Source organism: Episyrphus balteatus, chromosome 2, assembly GCF_945859705.1.
Source record: "Episyrphus balteatus chromosome 2, idEpiBalt1.1, whole genome shotgun sequence".
Lineage (NCBI taxonomy): Eukaryota > Metazoa > Arthropoda > Insecta > Diptera > Syrphidae > Episyrphus > Episyrphus balteatus.
The window spans coordinates 43,676,782-43,702,845 of NC_079135.1; the positions used below are offsets into that span (position 1 = coordinate 43,676,782).

General features: G+C 30.5%; 2 protein-coding genes across 3 annotated transcripts in view; both read left to right on the forward strand.

Annotated features, from left to right (window-relative positions):
* The window catches only part of LOC129908795 (klarsicht protein), a 443,345-nt gene extending 428,728 nt beyond the window's left edge, over window positions 1–14,617 (forward strand). Inside the window, exons 18-21 of the mRNA XM_055985556.1 lie at window positions 11,634–11,806; window positions 11,904–12,271; window positions 12,346–12,568; window positions 12,638–14,617. Coding sequence (XP_055841531.1) covers window positions 11,634–11,806; window positions 11,904–12,271; window positions 12,346–12,568; window positions 12,638–13,372 — 1,499 coding nt within the window. The 3' untranslated portion in view covers window positions 13,373–14,617. The remainder of the gene's footprint in view (window positions 1–11,633; window positions 11,807–11,903; window positions 12,272–12,345; window positions 12,569–12,637) is intronic.
* Window positions 14,618–19,015: 4,398 nt separating this feature from the next.
* LOC129908796 (la-related protein Larp4B) overlaps window positions 19,016–26,064 on the forward strand; it is a 71,663-nt gene continuing 64,614 nt past the window's right edge. The window contains exons 1-2 of one of the 2 annotated variants that reach the window (XM_055985557.1): window positions 19,016–19,542; window positions 19,631–19,904. In XM_055985557.1, coding sequence (XP_055841532.1) covers window positions 19,315–19,542; window positions 19,631–19,904 — 502 coding nt within the window. In that variant the 5' untranslated portion in view covers window positions 19,016–19,314. The remainder of the gene's footprint in view (window positions 19,543–19,630; window positions 19,905–26,064) is intronic. The other variant, XM_055985558.1, reaches the window with a different exon arrangement.

The window sequence follows — 26,064 nt, forward strand, 5'->3', positions numbered from 1 at the left end:
CTTCTTAACTAAGAAAAAACTCTTCTATTGATTCAACCATCACAGGTTGTAGTTTTGTTGTGTTTTGTCTGTTAAATAGAAATGACGGTATATTATTTCATGTGTAAACATTGAAAGTGCTTTGTTTTATTATTGTCATTAAAGTGAATTTACACCAAGCGATAACATAACGATTGCTGACTAGGTACATTTCCGGAAGAAAAAAAAACTTAAGCTGCAAAACAAAGGGCAATGAAGTTGGTATTGTTTTGAAAATAAAAAAAAAAGATACAAATTATGTTTAGTTGTTAAAAAGTCTTTGTGTGTTTTGTTTATTCATTATTAGTTTTTACTACTTTGTACCTAACTAACTTGAGTGTAAATGTTAATTATTTCAAGGACAAAAGTGTTTGTTTATAAAATCAAATACATGTTACAAGAAGTTGTAAATATCAACAAAAGATTGAGGCCGTTAAATTGCTTTTAAACAACTGCCAAAAGTTGAATTTTCGAAGTTGAATTTTGAAAGTAGGTATCTTTTTTTTCCAAAAAAAATTAGTTATAAAAAATTAAAGTTCTCGAAAAGTTCGAAGTTCATTCCAAGGCATTCGAAGAAAATGATAATGAATGAAGGAAGGAATCGTATTTAAAGAACTCCATCATCCGTGAAAAAATAAGTGATATTAAGCAGTTGTGTTTAAATCTTATGTAGTTTAAAGATTTTGAACTATTCAAGTTTCTATATATTGTAGGATCTTCATCTTGTAACCGTTTTTTTTTTTTTTTTTTCCAAAATTAATCAATCACGTCTCGCTTCGACGAAAGAAAATATCACAGATTGTATGGTATCGTTGTGACTGTGTTGTTAAAAATTCTAACTATTTCGAGTAAGTTAACAAAACCTTTGTGAAATTGAAGAACATTCCTCTGAATTGTACAAGAAATTCATTTCCTTATTATTTTAACCCTGGAGACCAATTCCACAAGAGTGAGTTTTTCTGTGCCTTGTTCGCAAGGCAATTTACACTTTTTTTCGTGCACCCCTGTCCTGGCCCCTGTACTACTTGAAGCTTTTTCAATCAATGCGAACCTCATCTACTCGCACAGTACATCATTGATTGTAGAAGGTAGTAGATTATGTTTTTTTTTACTACTCCAGTTTTGATAAACCTTTCGGTGGGCCTTAAAGAAGTATTTAAATGGGTGTTTTTCAATAAATTAAAACAAGCTTTATTGTGCTCTGTTACATATATTCAACGAATGTACGTTGTGACATAAACTTCTACTGAAATTATAAACGCAAACTAATGCTGTTCAGTGACAAAGTACCTAAAGGAAATAATTGAATTTCGCATCTAAACCCCAAATAAAAGTGTAGGTGGAAGTAAATTTATTTCATTTTAATCACGAATACTTTGTAATCTGCAAGGGAACCCAACTAATATCGTGCTTATTAAGCTTCAACAGATTTCTTTTTAACAAAGGCGTTAGTAGGTATTATATAGTAGAGAAAAGACAAAGAACAAAGTATACTTATATCACTCATAAGTACTTTTCCCACCTGCAAAGGATTTCCAATATTTTCGTATTATTATTGTTTTTTTTTTTTTTTTTTGTTACTGATAAGTAGCTACTCTGTCACCTTCAGAAAAAAAGCAAAAATAACTTTTTTGATTCTAGGCGCCAACAGATTTCTTAAAAAAAAATTTTGTAGTAGAATTAGTACTAAAATGTAACAGAACTAGTAAAAGCAATGTTCAATTTTTCTATTTAAAAAAATCACGTTGTTAAAACTTAACATATTGTTTTTCTGAAATCGTGATTAAACTGCTAATGTGTTTGAGAGAATATCTAAGACTTTAAATTTAAACTTTAACATTCCTAATCTGTTTTTTTAATTTTATTAACTCCTTTTTAACGGATATCTCCTGATCTCCTGTATGAACTTATAAAGTTTTTAGGCTCTAATGATTTTGTTTAAAATGGTGTTATTAGAGTTACTAACAAAAAAAAATGTCTAATAACATTTCAGTAAGAAATTCTTTAAACTTTAATTTGACATATAAAATATTTTCGTAACTCTTCAAATTCGTAATTCAAAGTGAAAAAAATTGCACGACTGGGGTCGCACGTACTTGCTCTTAGAGTTCAAGTTGCTTAAATTTTAAAGACTTTTTATATAGAAATTTGGAAAATCTAAATATATGGGAAAGAAAAAAAAAAGGAAATTCGTTTTTTTAAAAAATAATATAAAATCTGAAATCAAATTGCCCCCCAAAACAAGTATGCTGTTTTAATTGATATACTAACATGCATTTTTAGAAAAAAAAAATTCAAAATCGTTAGAGCCGTTTTTTAAAAAACTAATTTTTTATAAATAATTTCTTGGAAAAAAAGTTTTAAAATAAAATTGGTATGCCATTTTGTAGAAATCACTGATCAACATCTAAACACAAAATTTAAAAAAAATTTAATGTCCCGTTTTCGAAAATTGGATTTTTCAAAAAAAAATTTTCAAAATTTTTTTAAAAATCCAAAAAGTATTTTTTTCAAAATTTTGCTTTTGGCTTATATTTAAATTATATAAATTCTTCATCACAAAAAGTTTCGTTGAAATAGAATAAGCACTTTCGGAGATAATCGGATTTTAAAAAAAAACGGTTCTATGGCAGGTACCGTTAATAATGATTTTCAAAAAAAAAAAATTTCATTAGAAGATAGACCTTGTCTTAAAACTTACATTTGAATTTTTTAAACAAAATCGTTGGAGCCGTTTTTGAGCAATTTCAACTTTACTAAAATCGGTATATGACAAGTACCGTTATTTTTGGTCCAAAAAAAATTAATTCCCAAAACCCCTCTGGAGAGTCGCCAAATAACGCTACACACCAAGTTTGACATTAATCGGTCCATCCGTTTAGGCTGTAGCTCCTTATACAGACAGACAGACAGACTGACAGACAGACGGACTTCCGGGACCCACTTTTTTGGCATTCTCTACCATCGTAATGTTATGGAAAAATGTTATCTCAACTTTTTTTTTTGTACGAATACATAACTTGATATATAGTACCTATATCGCAAGTAAAAATACTTAGAGGTGTCAACAATTCTACCCGTAACGCTATCTCTCAGGTTTAGACAAAGTATAACTAGAACGTAAAGAAATACATATGTTACTTTTTTTTAAGTAGGTAAATAAAATTTATAAACAATTGCAAAGCCGATAAGAAATAATTTTGTTTACCTATCACTCATTCTCGAAATAGACAAACATTATTAAAAAGTACTTAACCTTCTCAATTGTTGGAGGTTCCCAGAATTTACTATAGCTTAATATAGTTTAAGTAGTATATATACGGTGACCATCCGTCCCGGTTTACCCGGGACTGTCCCGTATTTCTACAGCTTGTCCCGGGTTTTTATTTAAGAAACCCGGGGCGTATAAGTGTCCCGTATTTTGTAATTTGTCCCGTGATTGTCCCGTATTTGCATATTCTCTGATTTTTGTATTCAATATTTTAAATACTTTGTACGGAAAACAAGAAAACAGTGGTTGGAAATTAAAATTTTTCTAGTACGCTGCTGAAGCAAAACGAAACATTTAGCTTTTTACCACACTTATGGGGTTTGATCACAAATGCTCCAGTGTGGCCTATTTAATAAAAATACGTTTTTGCTCCAACTTCATCTTCTGTGAAGATAAAGTTGGAGAGCAATGATCATTAACAGCATAGCAACCAAGTGACGCCTAAAGATTAGAGAGAAGCTTTCTCTACAGTTGTTTTACTGTCTTGTTGTTCACTTAACTTTGATTTTTGTCACTCTAGCTTCATCTCGCTACTTGTCTACATCTCGTCTTAAATTTGTATTATTGTACTTATAACTATTGTTAAAACTTAAAACTATTGCAACTATTAAAACCTAAGAATAATTATGTTTAAACCTTAAGAAAAAATTAAATAAACTATTTAAAACCAAAAATACTTGTGTTCGCATCTTAATCATTACTATATATTCTTGCACAGGTAAGAATTTCGTTGCCTAAGCTGCTTACTGTGCAACGAAAAGCAAAATTTTCGTTTACGATTTCGTTGTGCTGGTTTTGTATGAAAATTTTCGTTTTTCCTCTAAACTAGGCTTTAGTTTTTTTTAAATGTTCGTCAATTATTTAGTTCCAGCTTCTGTTTGTCAGGTTGCTACATCAGGAAAAATGTTTTCGAATAAAGAACAACATATGGAAGAGTAAAGAACCCAGATAAGATCAAAACTTTTAAGGACATGTTAAAAATTGTGTTAAGGTTCTTACAATTTCAAAACCATTTAAATAAAAATGTTAAAAACAGCTCTCACGAATTTGATTAAAAAAATATTTTTTTAGAAGTTATTAACAGACAATATTAAAAAACCATTTTCTTGATTTCTGATTTCGTAAACGACTTAAATGATTTCAACAAAAACGCTGCAATAAAATCGTTTAGGAAATCTTAATATCAAAAAAGGAAGAATTATGAAAACTCATTTAAAAAAATTTTTAATTTTTTTTTTTAAATCAATATTTTCAAAACGATCCAACGAATTTTTTATCCGTCCCGGGTTTGGCTTCCAGAAATATGGTCACCGTAAGTATATAACAAATTTATCATATATCCACTTTTATTGCTGCCTACAATTATTATCCAAAATGTCATATTCGTCCGCTTTTGTATACCTTCACGATTTGTTATCGTTTTGTATATTTCTGACAAATATTCAGACATTTAGACAAGTGACCTCCCACGACTTTTTTTCAATCAAATAAAAGAAAACTCAAATCTATTAAGTATAACTAATGTCGAATTCCTTTCAATTTTTAGAATCGCCTCAACAAAATCGAATTTTTGATGTTAAAAAGGAACCGAATTCTTTTTGCGATTGTGTGTGTGTCATTTGACAACAATTTTTACACGAACTTCAAGCTGAAATCAAAACAATTTCTGTAAAATAAAACCAAAGATTCCTTTGATCAATAATTTTGTTTATTTGCTTCGGTAATATAAATTTAATTTAATCCAAATCAACAGGAAATTGCAGATACTATCAAGATCTGAGTGAAGATGAAGTAAAAGGTTAATTATTTGGCCGTATTCTGTGGTTTTACAGAGAAAAAAATTTCCTGAAGACAATCACGAGAAGAAAAGTCACAGTAATTTGACTTTTTCACAAGAACTACGCCAAGAAAAATTATATTTTGATCGCATATTGTTTTTTTTATTTATTTCATATTTTTCCGGAATAAAAACACGATATTCCATTATATTTGAAGTTGGTATTCTCAAAAAACACGAAGGAATCTTTCAGCTTGACGTTTGAGAAATGTCAAATGTTCCAAGTGTGTGTGCAAATCCGTGTAAATCTCTCAAAAAAGAAGGATTAAAAAAAATTCGAATTCTGCTTCATTTGAGGCGAATTTTTTTTCTATGGAACATGATTTTCAGAAAAAATTCGCTTCGAGATCGCCGAAAATTCGATTTTTGGATTGAAAGGAATTCGACATAAGTTCCCATTTCTAAATACTAATTGACTTGACATGATGAAAAATATCTTAACCTAGTTAATTTGAAAATGATTAATGTCGAATTCCTTTCAATTTTTAGAATCGCCTCAACAAAATCGAATTTTTGATGTTAAAAAGGAACATGAAAACAAACCGAATTCTTTTTGCGATTGTGTGTGTGTCTTTTGACAACAATTTTTACACGAACTTCAAGCTGAAATCAAAACAATTTCTGTAAAATAAAACCAAAGATTCCTTTGATCAATAATTTTGTTTATTTGCTTCGGTAATATAAATTTAATTTAATCCAAATCAACAGGAAATTGCAGATACTATCAAGATCTGAGTGAAGATGAAGTAAAAGGTTAATTCTTTGGCCGTATTCTGTGGTTTTACAGAGAAAAAAATTTCCTGAAGACAATCACGAGAAGAAAAGTCACAGTAATTTGACTTTTTCACAAGAACTACACCAAGAAAAATTATATTTTGATCGCATATTGTTTTTTTTATTTATTTCATATTTTTCCGGAATAAAAACACGATATTCCATTATATTTGAAGTTGGTATTCTTAAAAAACACGAAGGAATCTTTCAGCTTGACGTTTGAGAAATGTCAAATGTTCCAAGTGTGTGTGCAAATCCGTGTAAATCTCTCAAAAAAGAAGGATTAAAAAAAATTCGAATTCTGCTTCGTTTGAGGCGAATTTTTTTTCTATGGAACATGATTTTCAGAAAAAATTCGCTTCGAGATCGCCGAAAATTCGATTTTTGGATTGAAAGGAATTCGACATAAAATAAAAAAAGTGACTTCCCTCCGTATCATAATTATAGTAGTTATATGCATTTGTACACATTGAGGGCTTGTCAATTATTTTCTTCTATCACTGAAGCTAATAATTAGCCATTTCCTCTTCGTTTTTTTAAAGTTTTTTTTTCTTTCTTTTTAACAACTTTAAAATCCCATTAACTTGATAATTTTTGTCTGGGGTTTTCTTTTAAATTATACTAGAAAATAAAAAAAAAATAAAATAACTTAATATGGCTTTTAAAAAAGACCTTTCACTTTTCATTTCTTTATTATTTTTTTTTTTAATTTAAGAAAAATATATTAATCTTCGTAACAATTTTTACAATCGCATGTGAGTGCGTAAAAGGCGAAACGTCCCGCCCAACCCACCTTTTCTTTTAAGTCCATTACTCATCGTTGTCATCATTATCATCATCAGGAGCTAATAATTAAGTTGAGGCAATAATATAAATTATAAAATAAATGCATAGTCAAGAGTAAGTCCATCTCTAACATATCACAAATATCCCCATAATACATTAAGTTAAATCAAACTTATCGTGTTTCGATATACAAGTATATTTACGCATAGTAATAACAACGCCGTCACCGTCAATCTTTGCCCCCCGCCCGCCACCACCACCTAACATGTCGCTAACAACAAACCAATCGGTGCGCGAGCCACGAATGACAACACGCTTCGGGTTTTTAGGTCAACGCACTTCGCCGACAGCGACGACGACTTCGTGCAATAGAGTTAATTTTTATTTATTTTTTTTTTTTTTATTTTAATATTTCATCCAACAGCAATTGAAGCAAATTATTCAAGCTTAACACGCTGCACATTAAAATGAAAATGCAATCAAAATGAAATAATAATATGAAAAAATAAAAAAAAATAATAGTAATAATTATAACCGTGCTGCTGCAATGGGACAGGTTGGTTCCAGTTAAAGTTGTTTATGGCTGCAGTATATCGACAGCAACACATTGCTTATTACAAAAATAATGAATGCATGACGAGTGATATCACTAAAGTCTCGAAAATAAAATTAAAATATAATTTATAATTATTCAAGCCAACTTGAAAATAAGTGAAGCTATATGCATTTTAGTTTTATTTTTCGTTACATCTGTGAACGCACTCTGTGCATCTTAAAGTAGATCTAGTTAGAGGCTATTCACTTTAATCACATAATCGATGAGTTACGATAACGATTATGGGATATGCATTTTAATTTTGTTTTGATATTGATAAGAGTTGGCAACTCTTCATGACTTTTTTTTTAGTCAAAACTCTAATATGAACGGAAAACTCAAATTTCTAATTTGAATTGGATCTAATTAAAAAAAGGAAACAGTGCACCCGAATTGTAATTTCCGTCATTTAACAACTACTTAAAACTCAGATTCATTGGTTTTTTTTTTGTAATTTGCGTTCACTTTTATTTTCGTTACAAGCTTGGATACGTCGATCTTTTCCTTATCTATTAAAATATCCGGAAGTAAAGCAACGCTTTTTTTTCCTTTTGACAAGCGCAGTAAAATAATTTGAAGCTATCGGAGGCTTTCGTTTTTCGACACCATTTTACTAGTTGCCTTCCAATTTTAAAATTTCTATAATCCCAAAATTAACATGGCTTTTACATTTGCATAACAACTGACATATCAAAGCATTTAAAAAATTTTGAACTGAACTCCATGAAAATTCTATTGATTTCATCCAAGAATTCGGCTATTGATTACCAAAAATTTCTACCAATAGAACTAAAATAAAGTGAATGATGGAATTTCCGCCATTCCATTATTATTATTTTGCCATTAATATCACGGTGTTACAAAAATGAGGTTTTAAAATATACGCGAGCGGAGACCTATCAGGTTTTGTAGAGCTTGTCGCACTGAATACGAAACGGTATTTGAAAATCCCCTAACACCCCCAAAATCTGGAGTTACGGGCAAAAAACGGTTTTTTGGACCTTCACCAATTGAAAAAATTCTAGCTTCGACATTTTTTTACCCATTTTCGATTTTTTTACAGTTTCTGATAGAAGATAAATATACCTTTTTAACAATGTATAAAACATGTAACTCGGTTAAACCACTTAGAATTTATAAGATGTCAAAGTTCAAAAATTCAATTTTTTTTGTCATTTGCCCAACTTCGGCATCAATTTAAAGTATATGTTTTCAAAACAACATGCTATTTAAAAAATATATTCTAAAACTATATCTATTTCCCAATTGATCGAGGTATTTTTTATGAAAATCACTTCAAAATTGGCTTAGAAAAAAAAATTTTTCGATTTCAACCCAGATACAGAAATTCGAACTTTTAGGTATAGAACAAAAATGTTGTTTCGGCACTTAGTAGGATAAGTTGGACTCCAGGATTTGATGAAGGGTTTTTGTAGAGGAGCTAAATACAAACAATTTTTTTCTTTAGGAGGGGGGTCTATCTCCCCCCGTTTAGGTGGGAGGGGCATTTTTCTAAAAAAAAATTATCAAAATAAAAAAAAATTATTAAAAAACAACGGCAACACTTACAGTAATAAATGATACCATTTCCAAAAGGCAAAATTGTGCATTTGATTCTAATTATTAAATCAATATAATATTACCAATAGTTTTTGAAATAATCGATTTCAAAGTTGAAAATAGGGGAAAAAAATTTTTTTAAAACTCATTTTATACTATTTTTGTCCAGACTGTGAATTTTAGTAAAAAAATTACTCACACAGAAAACTGCCTCAATTGATTCCTTATCGAACCGTGAAAACTATATGTTTCTATGTCTTCTAGTTTTTGGGAAAATTGAAAAATTATTTTATCAGATTTTTCTTTTTTCAAAATATTTTTTGTTTTTATTTGTTTTTATTTTTCAATTTTCTCAAAAACTAGAAGACATAGAAACATATAGTTTTCACGGTTCGATAAGGAATCAATTGGGCAGTTTTCTGTGTGAGTAATTTTTTTACTAAAATTCACAGTCTGGACAAAAATAGTATAAAATGAGTTTTAAAAAAATTTGTTTCCCCTATTTTTAACTTTGAAATCGATTATTTCAAAAACTATTGGTAATATTATATTGATTTAAAAATTAGAATCAAATGCACAATTTTGCCTTTTGGAAATGGTATCATTTATTACTGTAAGTGTTGCCGTTGTTTTTTAATAATTTTTTTTATTTTGATAATTTTTTTTTAGAAAAATGCCCCTCCCACCTAAACGGGGGGAGATAGACCCCCCTCCTAAAGAAAAAAATTGTTTGTATTTAGCTCCTCTACAAAAACCCTTCATCAAATCCTGGAGCCCAACTTATCCTACTAAGTGCCGAAACAACATTTTTGTTCTATACCTAAAAGTTCGAATTTCTGTATCTGGGTTGAAATCGAAAAATTTTTTTTTCTAAGCCAATTTTGAAGTGATTTTCATAAAAAATACCTCGATCAATTGGGAAATAGATATAGTTTTAGAATATATTTTTTAAATAGCATGTTGTTTTGAAAACATATACTTTAAATTGATGCCGAAGTTGGGCAAATGACAAAAAAAATTGAATTTTTGAACTTTGACATCTTATAAATTCTAAGTGGTTTAACCGAGTTACATGTTTTATACATTGTTAAAAAGGTATATTTATCTTCTATCAGAAACTGTAAAAAAATCGAAAATGGGTAAAAAAATGTCGAAGCTAGAATTTTTTCAATGGGTGAAGGTCCAAAAAACCGTTTTTTGCCCGTAACTCCAAATTTTGGGGGTGTTAGGGGATTTTCAAATACCGTTTCGTATTCAGTGCGACTAGCTCTACAAAACCTGATAGGTCTCCACCCGCGTATATTTTGAGTGTTACACCGTGTATGTTGAATTTTAGAATACCTACATACATATATGGGAAGTGGGGGCAAGATCGCCCCTTTAGTTTAACTGTCTTAAAATAAAGTGATTATTCATTAATTTTAATCTTTTTTGTAGGAAATATCATCATTAAAAAAGAAATAAAAATATACTGAACAAAAAATAATAAGTTTTGAAAAAACAAAAAAACGGTCTGAGTCTACAACTAATAAAAAATGCATATAGTCATCATTTCCGCCACACCAAAATAATTTAAATAATTCAAAACGAATATGCTTAAAAACCGTTAACCTTTTATCTTCTTTTTTTTTTCTATCTTTTTTAAATTGAAATTTCCAATTAAACGTAGATTTGAATCGTTAATATACGGCCACTAGAATTTCCCATGTCACTTTAGCAAAAACAATTCTCCTCTTGTGAGTTCCAAAAAGCAGCTAGCTGTCATTTGTAGGCTGAGACTTCAATGCATTGAACTGACAACTACGATTTTGACGCATAATTTTTACTTGTTTTTCTATTTTACTTTGTTTTCTTTTTATCTTGTACCTGAATTTAAGTTATCAAGTTTTAGAGGCTCTGATTAGTCTAAACCAAATGTCACCTTAATATCACTTCCAAGCCTTGGAAGTTAATAAAGGAGCTCTCTTAAATACAAAAGGAACAATGAACGACAATTTTCTGAACAATACTGGACGCTGCAAAAAGTTTCTTTTCCCAATTATCTTGGTTTCCTATGACGATTTAATTCCCCTGTCTATTCCTACCATAAACTGACCAAAGGGAAAGTTTTTAATTACTAACAAGACCTTATTTAGTCATAATTGTCATTTACACTAATCTGGCGTAAATTTAGGTTTTAGCAATGACAGAAAAGAAAACACCCATACTTGGCAGTGACGACTTCCTTGCTGCACCCATCTCCCTAACCAATGAGGCCTTTTTTGTCATAGATATTGACGAAGGTCTCAAACGAATACTTTGACCAGTAAAGTTGAAACGCAAAATTTGTACGTTGTACCTTTTCTTTGATCGTAACGGTATAGATTTTAGCCAGATACTGATTACCCATCCATAAAAGTAAAACACCTACCTAACTTATTAAACTTTTTATTACGAAACACTAAAATATCATCTCATAACCTAACAACAAAATCTCAACAGCTACTTTTCCTTTTTTCCATCGCTCCAATCTCAATAATAATAAAAAAAAAAAATCAAATCAAAACCGATTTGAATCTCAATTATAACATTCACCTCGATCAAATATTTTCCCCGCACCTTAAATCCATAATTATCCAACTTCAATCTTTTTTATATGAATTCAAAGATGCAGAAAAAAAAACTTTATGATTGCAATTAGATTTATATTAGATCTCTCCTGTTGCGTTTCATTCATTTGCAAAAAAAAACAACATTAATAAATCTTAAAAATTACTCATTTTTTTTTTCTTCTCTCATTTTTTAAACAATAGATCTACTTTCATCATGGGAGGAGCTGCTAGCTTGGAGTGAAAATGCTGCTGCAGCACGTAAAATGCAAGAGGAGATGATCATATTGAAAAGTGCACTTAATCGTTTGGGTGGCAAATTGGCATGCGACTTGGATACTGAACCATCGATTCAGTTGTCCATTGAAGCGTTAAAGGTAAAGTACAACTTTATAATAAATCGCAAATTAAAGTCATTTAATTATAAATCTAATTTTCTTTCTATATTTTTTGTTTTTTGTTGTTGTTGTACAGAATGAAAAGTCACAATTGCAAACGTATCGCACGAATATGCTACGCTTAAATGCATCCGTTCACAGTTGGCTAACAAGACAAGAAAGAAAATTAGCTGCTGAATTGGCTGAGCACGAAGAAGCCATTAAATCAGCAACAGAAGCTGCTGCTGCTTTGCAATCATCATCAGAGACACAACAACAACAATCAGAGACTAGCAATAACGACACTGTCGATAATAATACTAAAAAATCCATTGGTACAATTGCATTCGATCAGGATAAACACTCACAAATCACCACAATCATACAGTCAGAGTCGGAATTCCATAAGCATTTGAAGAACGAAGTTAGTGAGATGTATAGTGCTTGGGATGAGGCTAATTCAAGGTAAAACCCGAATCTTTTTCCATAAATAAAATGAAAGTTTATCTTCATTCTCCACTTCCTGTCTTCATTTTCAGAATTAACAACCAATTGGAAGTGTTGACCACTTCATTGATTGCCTGGAGGCAATTGGAATCGGGGCTATATGAATTCCAACAGGTCCTTGGAAAGGATCGTGGAACACTTAAGGGACTCGAAGGTGCATTAGACAAAGGCAAGACCACTCCTGTGGAACTTGCTCAAAATGTCAAACTTGTGGCCAAACTTTTGTCCGAAAAAGTTGAAGTCAGCCAAGAACAGGTGAGGCTCAAAATATTATATTTCAATTTTCTAGTTGCTAATACTTGTTTTTTTTTTTGTTCTCCTCAGCTTACTGCTGTCCAAGAGCACTTAGATCCCAGCCGCATCCTCCACATCGCCCAATTCACTGCATCAAATGGTTCCCTGTCCGACAGTGGAATCTCCGATGGAGCAACATCAGACGGTGGTTTGTCTGAACGCGAACGCCGTCTTGGTGTACTCCGTCGTTTAGCCAAACAATTGGAATCTGCTCTGGCACCTGGTAGCGAGGCAATGAAATCCATTGCCGCTCGCATGGAATCAGCTGAATTCGATCTTAAAAGTCTCCAAAATACATGTCGAGACTTAATAGTTCGTACAGCTGCTTCACATACAAAGAAATCTGTACAAAATGGAGGAGACGAACGTCCACCAAGCAAGAAAAACTCTCCATCCTCGTCTCCATCATCGAAACGTCGCAACAAACGCAATAAGAAATCTACAGCAATCGCTGCAGCGAACATTGGTGAATCTGAATCAGCAGCTTACAATGTTGCCATGGCAACATCACCCGATGCTGGTGATCCCGATGATCCATACAACGATGATCCACTTGATTTTGATTCATCCGATGACGAGAACAAAACCGGAAAGCCTGGTTGGATAAAACGTATTGCCAAGATTGCCTTCCCCATGCAAGTGGCTTTGTTCACTCTCATCTGTGCCGCCTGTATGATGCAACCCAACTGCTGTGACAATCTCAATAATCTTTCAATGAGTTTCACACCACAGTTGCGATACATACGAGGACCGCCACCGATTTGAGCGTCTTCAATAGTGTGAAAGCAATAGTAAAATCATCACTCCATATGCGATGCGAGTGGAGAGTTTTCAAAAAACCGCGTTTTTCTCGTTTAAGAATACTATTTAAGGGGGCGGGTCTCTCATTTTATTCGAAATAATTTTTGAGTAAGATCCTGAACCACAGTATAGAATGTAAAATAGTTGAAGGCATCATCATCATTACACTGCTGAGGGGTCTTTTATAAAAGGACTCACACACACATACAATTGCGCCAGAGACTCTTTTACATTTCTTTTAAGTGTACTCTAAGCGTGTTAGCATGCCGAGTTCGCCGGTCTCAAAAACGGTTATTATCGTGTTGTAGGTAGGTTAGAATTTTTTTTTTTTTTTGTTTAGGAAGAGTGTGTAGAAAATATAGTTTAGGAAAACAATTTATGGAAAAAAAATCAAATCAAAACTTGAAGAGATAGCCAACTTTTGAAAACGTTGGAAATTTTGACTTTAAGAGTCATGTGTTTCGAAAGAAAAGAAACTTATCAAACCGCTAGAAGGGATATGTGCAGAAGAATGAGCGTTCAACGCCAAAAGAAAAAAAAAATAAGACTCCTTTGGTCGAATCAAAGGAGTAAGAAGGAATTTATCATTACCATTTGATGAATTGAAAAATATAAATTGTTTTTTGAAGATTTGAATGTTTAAAGGCTAAGAAAGAGATGGAAAATATTTTGTAAATCATCATCTTGCCAAGAAAAATAATATACAAAATTGTATGAGTTTTTGAGAAAATATGCAACGGTTTTAAGGGAGATTTTCAGCTTAATTTATAGAAGCATGAATAATGAAAATCTCAGCAACGTTGAAAGAATGAGAAATAGAAAATATTATGCCTGCAAGTCAGGATTGAAAAAAAGCATGAGTTGAATTCCAAGACATGGAGTTGACTGTAATCCAGTAAAATAAAATAAAACTAACAATAGTACCAGTATAAATGTGCCTGAGGAATATAATAACATACATTGTACACAAACAAACACAAAAGACTTTTATAGGGTGCTGCATGTGTAGATAGGCCACCCAAAAGTAACAAGCATGAATCCACCCGAAATAACAAACATTTATTTTACATGAAACTCAATTAAAAACATCTATGTAGCAGCTTATGGATTTAAATAATAAATTTTATTAAAAATAATAATATTCCTTGTATCGTCCATACAATCGTCCTGATAATAAAATATAAACAATTTTTTCCTATAATAACTTAACAGCTGCCTTAACATAGTTAACAGAGAAAGGAATAACAAAAAAAAAAAAATCTGTTTATCGAACGTCTATTTATTCTAGAGACTTAAAATTAAACAAAAAATATAAATCATAAACTTTTTTTCTATTACATTAATAGGATTAATAAGATATTTATTTTTATCAATTAAAATTTAAAGAAAAGAAAATAATAATGATAATAAATTGTTTTGTCTTAAAAAAATAAAAAAAAAATTATTGATAAATTTACTTACATTAACAAGAATTATAAGAATTATTTTTAATTGAATATTCATCAACAGTAAACAAAAAACAGTTTAATCTTTAAACATAATACCTACTACTAATATTGTATTTGTAATTTGAAATAAGTTTTCTAATTTTTGTTCGGATGTTATATTGAAAATAATAATTATAATTTCGTTTTCTTTTTAAGAATTTGCTATCGTATGGAAACGTGTACCGTCTTATAAATATATATATTTTTTTTTGTATGCATAGATGTAGAGAGATGTAAGGTTTATATTTTTGGAAATAATTCAGAATATAAGAAGATAAATGAAAAAAAAAAAATAAATAAAATAAAATGAATTAAAAAAAAATAATAAAAAAACAAATATTTTCAACTTAAAAACTGTTTTTTTTTTTTTTTTAGGTTAAATTTCCACATTTGATTTTGGAACGAACTTTGAGACAGCGACTTTGTGTGCTTTGACATGCTATCAAATCAAAGACCGAAGTTATGAAAGACCGAAGTTATAAAAAACCGAAGTTATGAAAGACCAGAGCTATGAACACCAAAGCTATGAAACATGATTTTTGGGTTGGCAACCATTAGAAAATTGCCCCTCCCGACTAAGCAGGACGGAATAGACATCCCCGTCCCATACAATAAATTGGGATACAAATTCCGCTCTCAAGATACACATCGTAGATAATATTTCTGTTTGTAAAGAAACCAAATTATACTTTTCTAAAGGATTTTGGTGCCTGAGCTAGAATCCGAAGTTATTTCATTTCCATTAGTTTTTATATCAGCGAGGTTGTTCAATAGCGGTGTGAGATACACAAAGGTCAGATAGTTATATTAAGAATTTACAAGTCCGAAAAATATAAATAACACTATAAAAACTTGTGGCAAATGGTAAGTTATGCCAAGAACTTTCAAGATTTTCTACTTAACGCAAATGAACATAAGGTATACCAAACACGTTGATTTCAACTACTTGAAACTACGAAGAAGAAAAGAGATATTAAAAACATTTAAACGGATTTTTAAAAAAAAATTAGTTCTTTTAAAAACCGTTACAAATTTAATTAAAACAAATCATCATGCGAAAAGACACAACCTCCGAAATTGTTTTTAAAAACTTTTGATTTTCTAACGAAAATAGCTATCTCAAAAACGCGATGTGATAGAACTTTTCTGACTTCAGATTCAAGCTCAACACACAAACCTTTAGTTCTAATTTTGTAAAAAAAAAAAAGAATACCTTGTTGAATAGTACCTATTATTAAAGTTAAAACTTGCACTGTAATAGAAAATTGAAATAATGAAATAAAAGTAGTAAAAGACAGAAAAATCTAGCGGACGATTTAAAAATGATATTAATTTTGTTTAACAGGGCTACAAAGGGCTAGATTTTTTCTAAAAATAAAGTCATTATTTAAGTTTTTTACTTAGGGAGCTATTTGCGTCAACATGAGTCAGGTTACATTAAAATAGCTCTTTTTAATTATAAAGCCCGCTAAAGCGAATAGCTAAATAAAGGATTTAAAACATTTATATTATTATTGAGGTCCTAAGGAACCTTTTCTGCATCAACTAATCTGAAGTGCAAGAACCTTCGAGTAGTGTCGGTGTCAACTTCAAACAACCTTGGATTTTTTACCTGAACTCATAGAAATGTTCATTATAAATTCATATCTTATACAAACCTTGTTTCGAGACTTTGGTCCTAAGAACGAAAAAAATATTTGATTGCCAACCAGATCTCAGAACAACTTTTGGTTTTTATTTATTAATTAATTTAAAAAAGACCTTTCTTTTGATGTCTCAATCGATAAATTTAGAGGAAGTTTTTTAAAATGCTTTTTTTCCCGGCAAGGGGTAACCTTGGATTTTTTTCGAAAATCTAAAAAGTAGATTTTTAATTTTTGAACCTTAACCCTCTCGGACCCAGCGTTACTCTCATGTAACATATTTTTAAAAATTCGTGAAAAATATTCCATTAAATATTTTTTTAAGTTTCGATGGCCAGGGGCGTACACTCCCTTGGAGCAAGCGGGGCGGTGCCCCGGGGCCCCCGACCGACCGATATTATATTTTAGGGGCCTCTAAGCACTTAATTTTGAGGCTCTAAAAATCATTTTTCAGAGGCCCCAAAATAAAAAAAATTATGTCTGATGATGGAAAATAAAATATGTATTTATTACTTCAAAACAGAGGCCCCAAGAATTATCAATTCTTAGCTAAAAAATTTTTATTTTAGGGGTCTCTAAATATTTAATTTTGGGGGCCCCTAGTACAAGTGTTTACTACTTTTATGAGAGACATTTTAAGTAAGTATAGCAAAGTGCATTACGAACATATTAAAATATTTAAAATAAACCTAAAAATAAATAAGCCATACAAAAAAAAAACGTATGGCGTATACGTAATTTTTTTTTGCAACTAAGGGGGCCCAAAATTTAGTCTTACCCCGGGGCCCCGCCGACTCAACGTACGCCACTGTCGATGGCTTAATTGAAAGAAAATGATGCCTATTTACTTACTGGATTATTAAAAAAAATTAGTCAAATATCAAATTTTTTTTTTATCGAAAAATTAACTGAATTTCACATTTTTTCTTTTTTGTTTGCAATTTTTTTTTTTTTTAAATATGGTCATAATTTTGAAAAAAAGATATAAAAAAAGTAAATCCAGAAAGTGTTTTGCTTTTTGGCTTAGAAGAAGTAGCATATATTATTGTTCTAAAAAAAGTTATTTTCTCAGTTGTCCAACTTTTTTTGGTGGTCATAGGTAGTGCATTGGTTACTCTATTTTTATGTTTTAACATAAAAATCCGATAAGTTGCTGTTTTGATATTTTTTTGAAAAGAATGCGACTTATAACTACTCATGTCTTAAAATGCATTTTTCTGCAACTACTTCGAGTAAAATCCATTCCACAACTGGAGTTTACTGATATTCTAAATTAACATATTCTGCTAAATACATTATGTTTCTTTTTTGCTACCAAAATTTAAATGAGTAAATAGCTATCTACTACCTCGTACCCACGAGTATATTACCTGAAAAATGTTCAAAATACAGGGAGTTTTCCAAACGTAAAAAACTTTTTGCCTGTCAAATTCAATTTTTCCAAATGAAATCTTGTTCACGTGAAACTCACGATAGGGCATTATTTCAGATTCCTTAGTAAAAGTAACAAAAAATTCTTCACTGTATAGTTTATCACCTAATCTAGTGTATCACCCTGCAATGTCCCTAATCAAATTCTTGAGCTTTTTTCCATGAAACTATAAACTTGCTTATCATTCTTACTTACATACATACATAACTATATTTATTTACATGTATGCATTATTTAAGCTTTAAAGTGACTCTTTCCACACAACCTACCCCATTTTTTGCTAACTTATATAGTAAAAAAAAAAAACTTGAAGGAGCAAGAGAAAAAGCATTCTTTTATTTCTACAATCATTATTTTCTTCTTCGTATGTAAGTTCGGATATGCGCATTATCCATCATGTGCACTTTTTTTCAGAACTTTTGTTCTCTGTGGCCCATCAGTAGCCAAATCACGTCAACAACATCAAACAGCAACAGTCAGCTTGTTGCATTCGCGTCACGCTTTTCAATCGAGTCGCCTCTAATCTCAAATGTGGGCTGTTTTTAAAAAACGCTCGTGTGCATTTTCCATAATCAAAATAGAAAATCAAGAACTACAAAAAAAAAATAAAGAAAAAAAAAACAAATAACAACTAAACTAATAGATACGAGTAACTCTTTGCAACTTGTATTATTGCGGATGTGATTAATATCCAATTTGTACATATAGCTAACTTGCGGAACAGCTGTTTCGTTTCGGAATTATTGTTATTAGTAGTTTTACCCTCCCCCTCATAGAAAACAATAATTAAATGAATTAAGTTGAGATAATTAATTTACGTGTTCCATTTGCAAAGTAAAGAAAAAACAAGCGAAACAACGTTGCACAATGTTTTGAAAACATTTACGAGCAATACTAAGCTGCAGAAACCTCCCTTACGATCCCTACCCCTATAGCTCATGTGTCATTGTTTTGTTTTTTTTTTTTTTTACTATTCAAAAGTTTGATATAGTGCGTTTTTTTCAAACATTGTTCGTATCCCTACAACTATACAATTCAATTAGTCAATAAAGTTTTTATATTGTCATAATTCTCCAAAAACCAATCGATATTAGTGGCATGCCACAGAGAAAGTCTTTGGCCAGCTTGGAAGAAATATTCCGATCTACCATATGGTGGCAGGAAAAACAAATGGAACATCGCCGCAATATGTGTGAATTTAAGTAAGGACCTGCTACTTTACCCCAGTGCCAGTGTTACCCATATCTCTGCTTCGGTTCGTTTTAAGTGCGCAATTTGCATTTGTGTGCTGATGATCCCTTAATTCAATTTGTGTGCTAGAAAAAGTTATTAGTGCAATCTGCAATGAATCCAACGCATCCATCATCATCGTCTTCTTCGACAACACCGGTGTTGCCGGTGCAGCTGCCGCTTCCGCTGCCACTAACCGCTTGCACTTTTTCATTGCAATCAGCTCAGGGACAGCAGGTGGCAAGTGCTACCACAGCCGCTGCAGCGGTAATATGCAACTCAGAGGCTGAATGCAAGCAACTGTGTACAATTTGTGCGTCTCGGGGCTTTATTTTGAAAAATGTAAGCTTCCCCTTATCTCTGTAAAAATTGTAAAAATCAAACAAGAATTCAGTTTGTTGTTTTTTTTTGTATCTTCATTTGTTGTTAGATATCCTTACAAGTTCCGCTCACGTATGAGTATTCCCTTTTTGGTGAGGGGGTAAATGCTACTCAACAGCAAGCTCAATTACAGCAACAACAGCAACAGCATCAACAACAGCAGTATCCACTCCATCAACAGCAACAGCAACAACGTGGGGGCGGTAGCAGCATTCAGGATATAAATGGCAACAGCTACGTCATGGAAGGTTATCATTCGTATGATTTTTGTTGTGAGAAGATTTTTGTTCCCGGTGCAAGCTCGGAAGCTGTTGCGGATGGTGGTGAGTATGATGAAGATTATAGACTAGGTACTACATGTTCGTATAGCTCCGTAGGTACATGGGACATGGGGCTTAGAGAACCTGCCTTCCTATTATTGTGTCCTTAATTACAAGGAAAATTAAGGGAAAAGGAGTGAGGTAGGAAAAGTTAACCCAGTCGTAAAATGTGTTATCAAAACTAAAAATAGAAGAAGGACACAAACAAAAAAAAAATTGTTTGATGTTTTGGTGGGTTTTTTTTTTTTTTTTTTTTTTTTGTCATTCTGTTTACATATTTGCCTATTTTAAAGTAGAGGTATCCATATGGAGATTTTTTTTAACCTTGAATGGTTCAAAGAATTTGCTACTGTATTTTTGTGTATTTAAAAATAAAACATTATAATAATGTCATTAATTAAATTTATTATAAAACAAGTGAATTTAAATTTGAATAGTAAAAATCTGTTTTTTGTTGCGAGATGTTGAAGACAAGGGGGGATGGAGAATATTTTTAGGAAAATGTCAGTAAAGTTTGTTGACTATTTTTGGAAGATACCTTTAGTTTTTAGTTTGAGAACATCCTGTGATTTTTGGAGAAGTATTTACTAGAGCCATATTTTTTCTTGAACTTAGTTGTAACTTATTTTAAAACCAAAACAGAAAATATATTACAGAAGCATAAAATGAAATAAAATGCACAACTGCTCTTATTGCTCTTATGTTAAAAAAAAACTCTTATCTTTTAGCTTTTTATGAAAACAAAAAATTAGGGAAAATTATAATTTGATTTTTTTAACGCATTTTTGATACCTAAAATCTGATGTTAGAGCCATTTTTTTTAAATAATTTTTTGTATACAAATTTATAAAAATTTTCTAACATTTTTCAAAAAAAAATTTGGTATGCCATTTTGACGAAATAATTAACAAAATTTCAAAATATTTTTTTTTTTTGAAATATGTAGGAATTTTTTAAAAATCCAAAATTGTGTTTTGAAAATTTTCCAAAATTTTAATATTATGGTTACTTAAACGCTTTTGCATAAAATTTTTCATTGAAATCAGGTTATAGTCATATACGAGATAACGGTGCAAAAAAAATTTCTTTTTATTTCAAAAGTTGATTCTCTTTATAAAATTACACACACTTATTTGAATCGAAATCGTTAGAGCCGTTTTTGAAAAATGTTGACTTTTCATTTTCCGTTATATGACAGGTACCGGTAGTTTGAAGAAAATCGCTTTACTTATTTAGGCTCTAGCCCCAGGTTTATACAGACAGACAGACAGACAGAATTTCCGGACCCACTTTTTCGGCATTCTCATAAAAAAGACTAGGTACTGAAAGTAATTAAAAAAAAAAATAAAGAAACTGAGTGAATTAAAAAAAAAAAAGGTTTTAATTACAGAATTAATTCAAATGAATTAAAACTTTTTCTGAGCTATTGTTGTTACGAAAAGAACAAAGAACAATAATTTTTTTTTTAATGATTTGAAAATTTTATTTTTTCCAAATCAATCAGTTTTTGTTTTTTTTTTTTTTCAAATTACAGCAATCTTTTTTATGAAAAAAAAACTTATTTGTTTTAAGAAAATTCAATGGGCTTTAATTATAAGCGAAAAAGACGTAGTTTGGTAAAGGTAAAGCCAGCTAAGGGAAAGGAGAGCAAAAATTATAAAAACCACCATAACTCAAAAACGGGACGAAAACGAGAAAATTACCTCTTAAGTTTTTCGACTTTTAAAATGACCTCAGTTATCCATGGTTTTCATTTTTTTTTTCATGTGTATTAACTTTATTTTTGCCTTCGTAAAGGAATTATAAGGCAAGCTAATGATTCATGAAAAAATCCAACTCGAACAATCGGTTGGGTCACGCAATGCTGTCTGTCTGTCTCTCTGTCCGTCAGTCTTTCTGTATCTATCATAAAGTACTAAACTACTGAAGTGATTTTCTTCAAACTTGGCAATTATAAGTTAGATTCTTAGGTTCCTTAGAGGAGAAATTGGAATTTTGTTTAAGTACCACAATAAACAGTAGACCTGCCATGTAACCAAAATCAAAAAAAAAAAAACTTTTAAGATTTTGATTGAATTTGTTGTGTGTACTGTGGCAAATAAGGTCGTAGTATTTTGAGTAAAAACCGTTAAAGATTTAACCGTTATTACCTGTCATAGAGCCGTTTTCTTTATTTCTCACTTATTCGCCAACGATACAAAAGCGTTTTAGCATCTGTAAAATTAAAATTATGTAGAATTTTCTAAAATAACATTTTTGAATTTTATAAGAAAAAAAAAAATTTAAAACCATTTTTTTAATTAAAAAAAAATTAAATTAAAATTAATTTGTAATTATTTTTCACATAAATAGCTTGAACATTCAAAGCAACTTTTACCATAAAACCCAGTCGTGCATTTAATTTTACTTTGTGCAGGCATAAGGCTAGGTATTAGTTTTTCTAATATAATTTGAATATCGGGCACGAGTACGATAACTTGGGCGTCGAGGATTGAAAACGCTTGACTTCAAATTTTAAAAAAATATTCAACAACAAATGTGTCATTTATAGCTTTTTAAAAAACCAGAATTTTATACTTAATCCTGCTTTTTAAAGCAAGTTATTTAAATTAATTGTTTTCGAAAAAATCGAAAATTTCAAGTTTTTAAGGAATCATAATTAATTTAACACCGTTTTAAATGATCTTTTACACAAAACAAATTATGCCATTTTAATTTTTGATATAAAACAGAAAATCAAAAATCGTTACAGCCGTTTAAAAAAAAAAAAACAAATTTTTATATAAAAAAATTTTCTAACATTTTTCAAAAAAAAAAAGTTGGTATGCTATTCTGAAGAAAATACTATTCAACACATAAAAACTAAATTCCGGAAAAATTCATCAACCTGTTTTAAAAAAATTGATTTTTCAAAAACAAATTTGAAATATTTTTGTAAAAATCCGAAAATGTGTTTTTTGAAAATTTTTAAAAAATTTTATAAATTTTGGTTTAAATCTGTTTTGTCGTTTACGAGAAATTAATAAATATAAAAACCGTTCTATAAATATTTTTTTTTATTTCAAAAGTTGTATCTTATGTATAATACATAAGATAAGGAGAAGGGGGTACATTTGACATTTAGTTTTTAAAGATCTGTATTTTCGAAAACTGTTAATGTATTCCAATGTTTTGTTTTGTATTTGATTTATTAACTATTCATGATTATACAAAGAGTAATTTTTTTTTTTTACAACATTTCAACATTTAAAAAAATAATGTTTTTTTAAAAAAAGTAATTTTGTCAAAAGTGCCCCGGGACCGGGGCACATTTGACTTTAAAAAGGGTATATTTGACAATGATGGATTAAACCTCCAATCGTGTGCATTATATTTTTAAAACCATCAGCGGATCTTGTTCGTCTATTGTTTGATAAGAAAAAAAATAAATTTTTGGTTTTAACAAATCTACTAACAATATAACAAAAAAAATAAATCAAAAAATTCATTTTCTAAAAAGAAGAAAAAACAAAAAACCATACCTAAAATATTTCAAAAAATCTTTCCATTTAAATCTTTATCAAAATTAATCGATGTCGATTTATTTTTAAATAATTTATTTAATATATAATTCCCCAAAATCAACGTAAAACTGTGCCCCCATTGCAAAAGTCAAAGGTGCCCCGAAGAAGCCTCATAAGTTATTTTCTTTTTTTTTTTCAATAACTAATATTATTATTTACAAAACTGGTTTTGATTTAATAAGCTTAAATCATAGTGCTATCAAAATATTGATACACCATTAAAAAAAAACTTTTTTATTAGGTTCAGAAATCGTGGTCAAAAATTAGATCAGGAATACAGAAAACACAAAAACACGTGGTACTCCACGAAAAGTTAATGAAAGACTGCGAAATTTCACAAAGTTTCTTTAAATCCAACTAAGTTTCTGTCTTCATCCAAACTATTCTTTATTAAGGACACGATCATACCGAAAAACGCAAAGTCAAATGTGCCCCGGTGTCAAATGTACCCCTAAAAAAATAAATTTGTCCTCTAGGGAATCACCCAATACTGTTTACTGCCAATAGTTTAGGCTGTAGCTCGACATCGAGGTACACGCAGATGGATAGACAGAGACAGCCAGATTTGTCAGACCCACTTTTTTGGCATTCTGCATTATCGTAATGTCATGTAAAATTGTTATCTCGACTTCGATTTTTTTTTTCCGAATCCTAAACTTGGCCTATAGTATAGTATTTATCTAAAATAGTACGTATACGCCACAGTGTCCAATGTAAATAATAAAATTTGTTCCTGTGCATTCTAGTTTTTGAGAAAATTGTTGATTTGAGAAGTTAAATCAGAACCTACTCTCGGATCGAGTTTGATTTGAATTACATGCCTTTGTCAACATCAACACTTCTTAAAACTAATAGTACTGTGTATGTATAATTTTTCGGTTCTCAGAATCCTCATGCAGTTGCGTTGTTCCGCTAAGATTGTCTAAGGTTGATAGGTAGGTGCCTAAGCAGTTTTAATCTTTTGAAAGGCGCTCATACCTATTTTAAAGAAATATACAAAATATGTACTAACTCGACCGCAGCGCCACACTCCACTCATAAATTACTGGATTTTAGACTATAAGGAACTCAGAAACTTTCGTGAATATAATCAAAACAATTTCTCATGGTAAAATCGGACTAACGAAAGACAAACATACAAGCAAACATTGATCGACTTTCAAAGCCTTTTACTTCATTTATGTAAAAAGTTTTAAAGCCATAACTTTTTCAGTGCATTAAATTAACTACATACCTACTTATATCTAATGCAGGTATTGTTAACGAAAGTCGGTCAAAACATTGTATATGAAATGAACTATCGTCGTCGTTGTATAAAAATTAAAACAGATGCACATCATACATCAAGGTTGATGCTTCTCTTGCAATCTAATTATTCAATTTTATCCTGTTTAAGGATTGAAAAGGAGTACGGAAAGGTAATGGTTGGTATAGAACATGCATATAGGTTACACAGGTACATCGTATACTTTGTCTGGTATCCTGCAAGTAAATTTACTCATCGTCTTGATGTGTAACATCGTAGGTATATCTATCTATATTTATGTGTTTATAGAAAGGTTATACTTTGCCATAGAATAATGTGATTTTAATTTTTAATGCGTAAAGTTTTATGCTCCCTGTACTGTATATAGCTTTACACAGAAAATGAAGAACTGATAAACATATACCTGACCTATCTATTTTCTTTGTATCTCTTTACCTGTATTAATTGATTTTGCTTACTGAATTTTAATGAGAATAATAGTTTTTTTTTGAAATTTGAGTTAAACTTATGGTCAAATGTCTTAATGTTCTTGTTTTGAGATACCTATTCGAATCCTTTTTTTTTTTATTAAAGTGTAACCTAAAGCTTACACAGAGAAAAATAGACCACATAAAATATGGTTTTCATCCAAGAAGGAAACCTTATTAAAACAATTGGGTTTTCCTTATTGTTTTAAAATTTGCACTTGTAGAGTTTTGCCAAAAAAAAACGATGACCAGGCCGGGAATTGAACTGAAGACTTTCATTAGTCGCACACCTTACACCTGAACCAACCTGCTATACAAAAATTGATCCCGATTTTGGTTCTATTGCCAAGTTGAAAAAAAAAAATGAACTTTTCACTCAAATTTGAATAAGATTTTCTCTATAAAAATAATAAGAAATCTCGTTAAAAAATAAAACCTTCTTATTATATTCGTTGATTTTAATAAAATTTCCTTATAAAATAAGTTAGTGTAGTATAAGCAATGAAACAATAAGGCAATCTGTCAGTGGCGAAGGGTTCATATAACTCGATTATTTCCGTCTTACCTTTTGAAATTCTCAAACTCAACAACATAAACATCTGGCAACATGAATATAACTTCAATCAACACCTGCACACGCTGTCAACATTATTTCAAATACTCTTCTTTCAGTTCTACTCTACACACCTATCTGCTTTTCAACCATTGAATAAGAAGTACAGGAAGGGGTGTATATCACACCTATAGATATAGAGTTGGCGAGTGAAGCCACAAAAAAATTTAAAAAAAAATAAATTTTATATAAACTGTCAAAAATTTTATATAATCTGTCAAATTTCGAGCTCGTTTTCCATGGGCGAACTTAC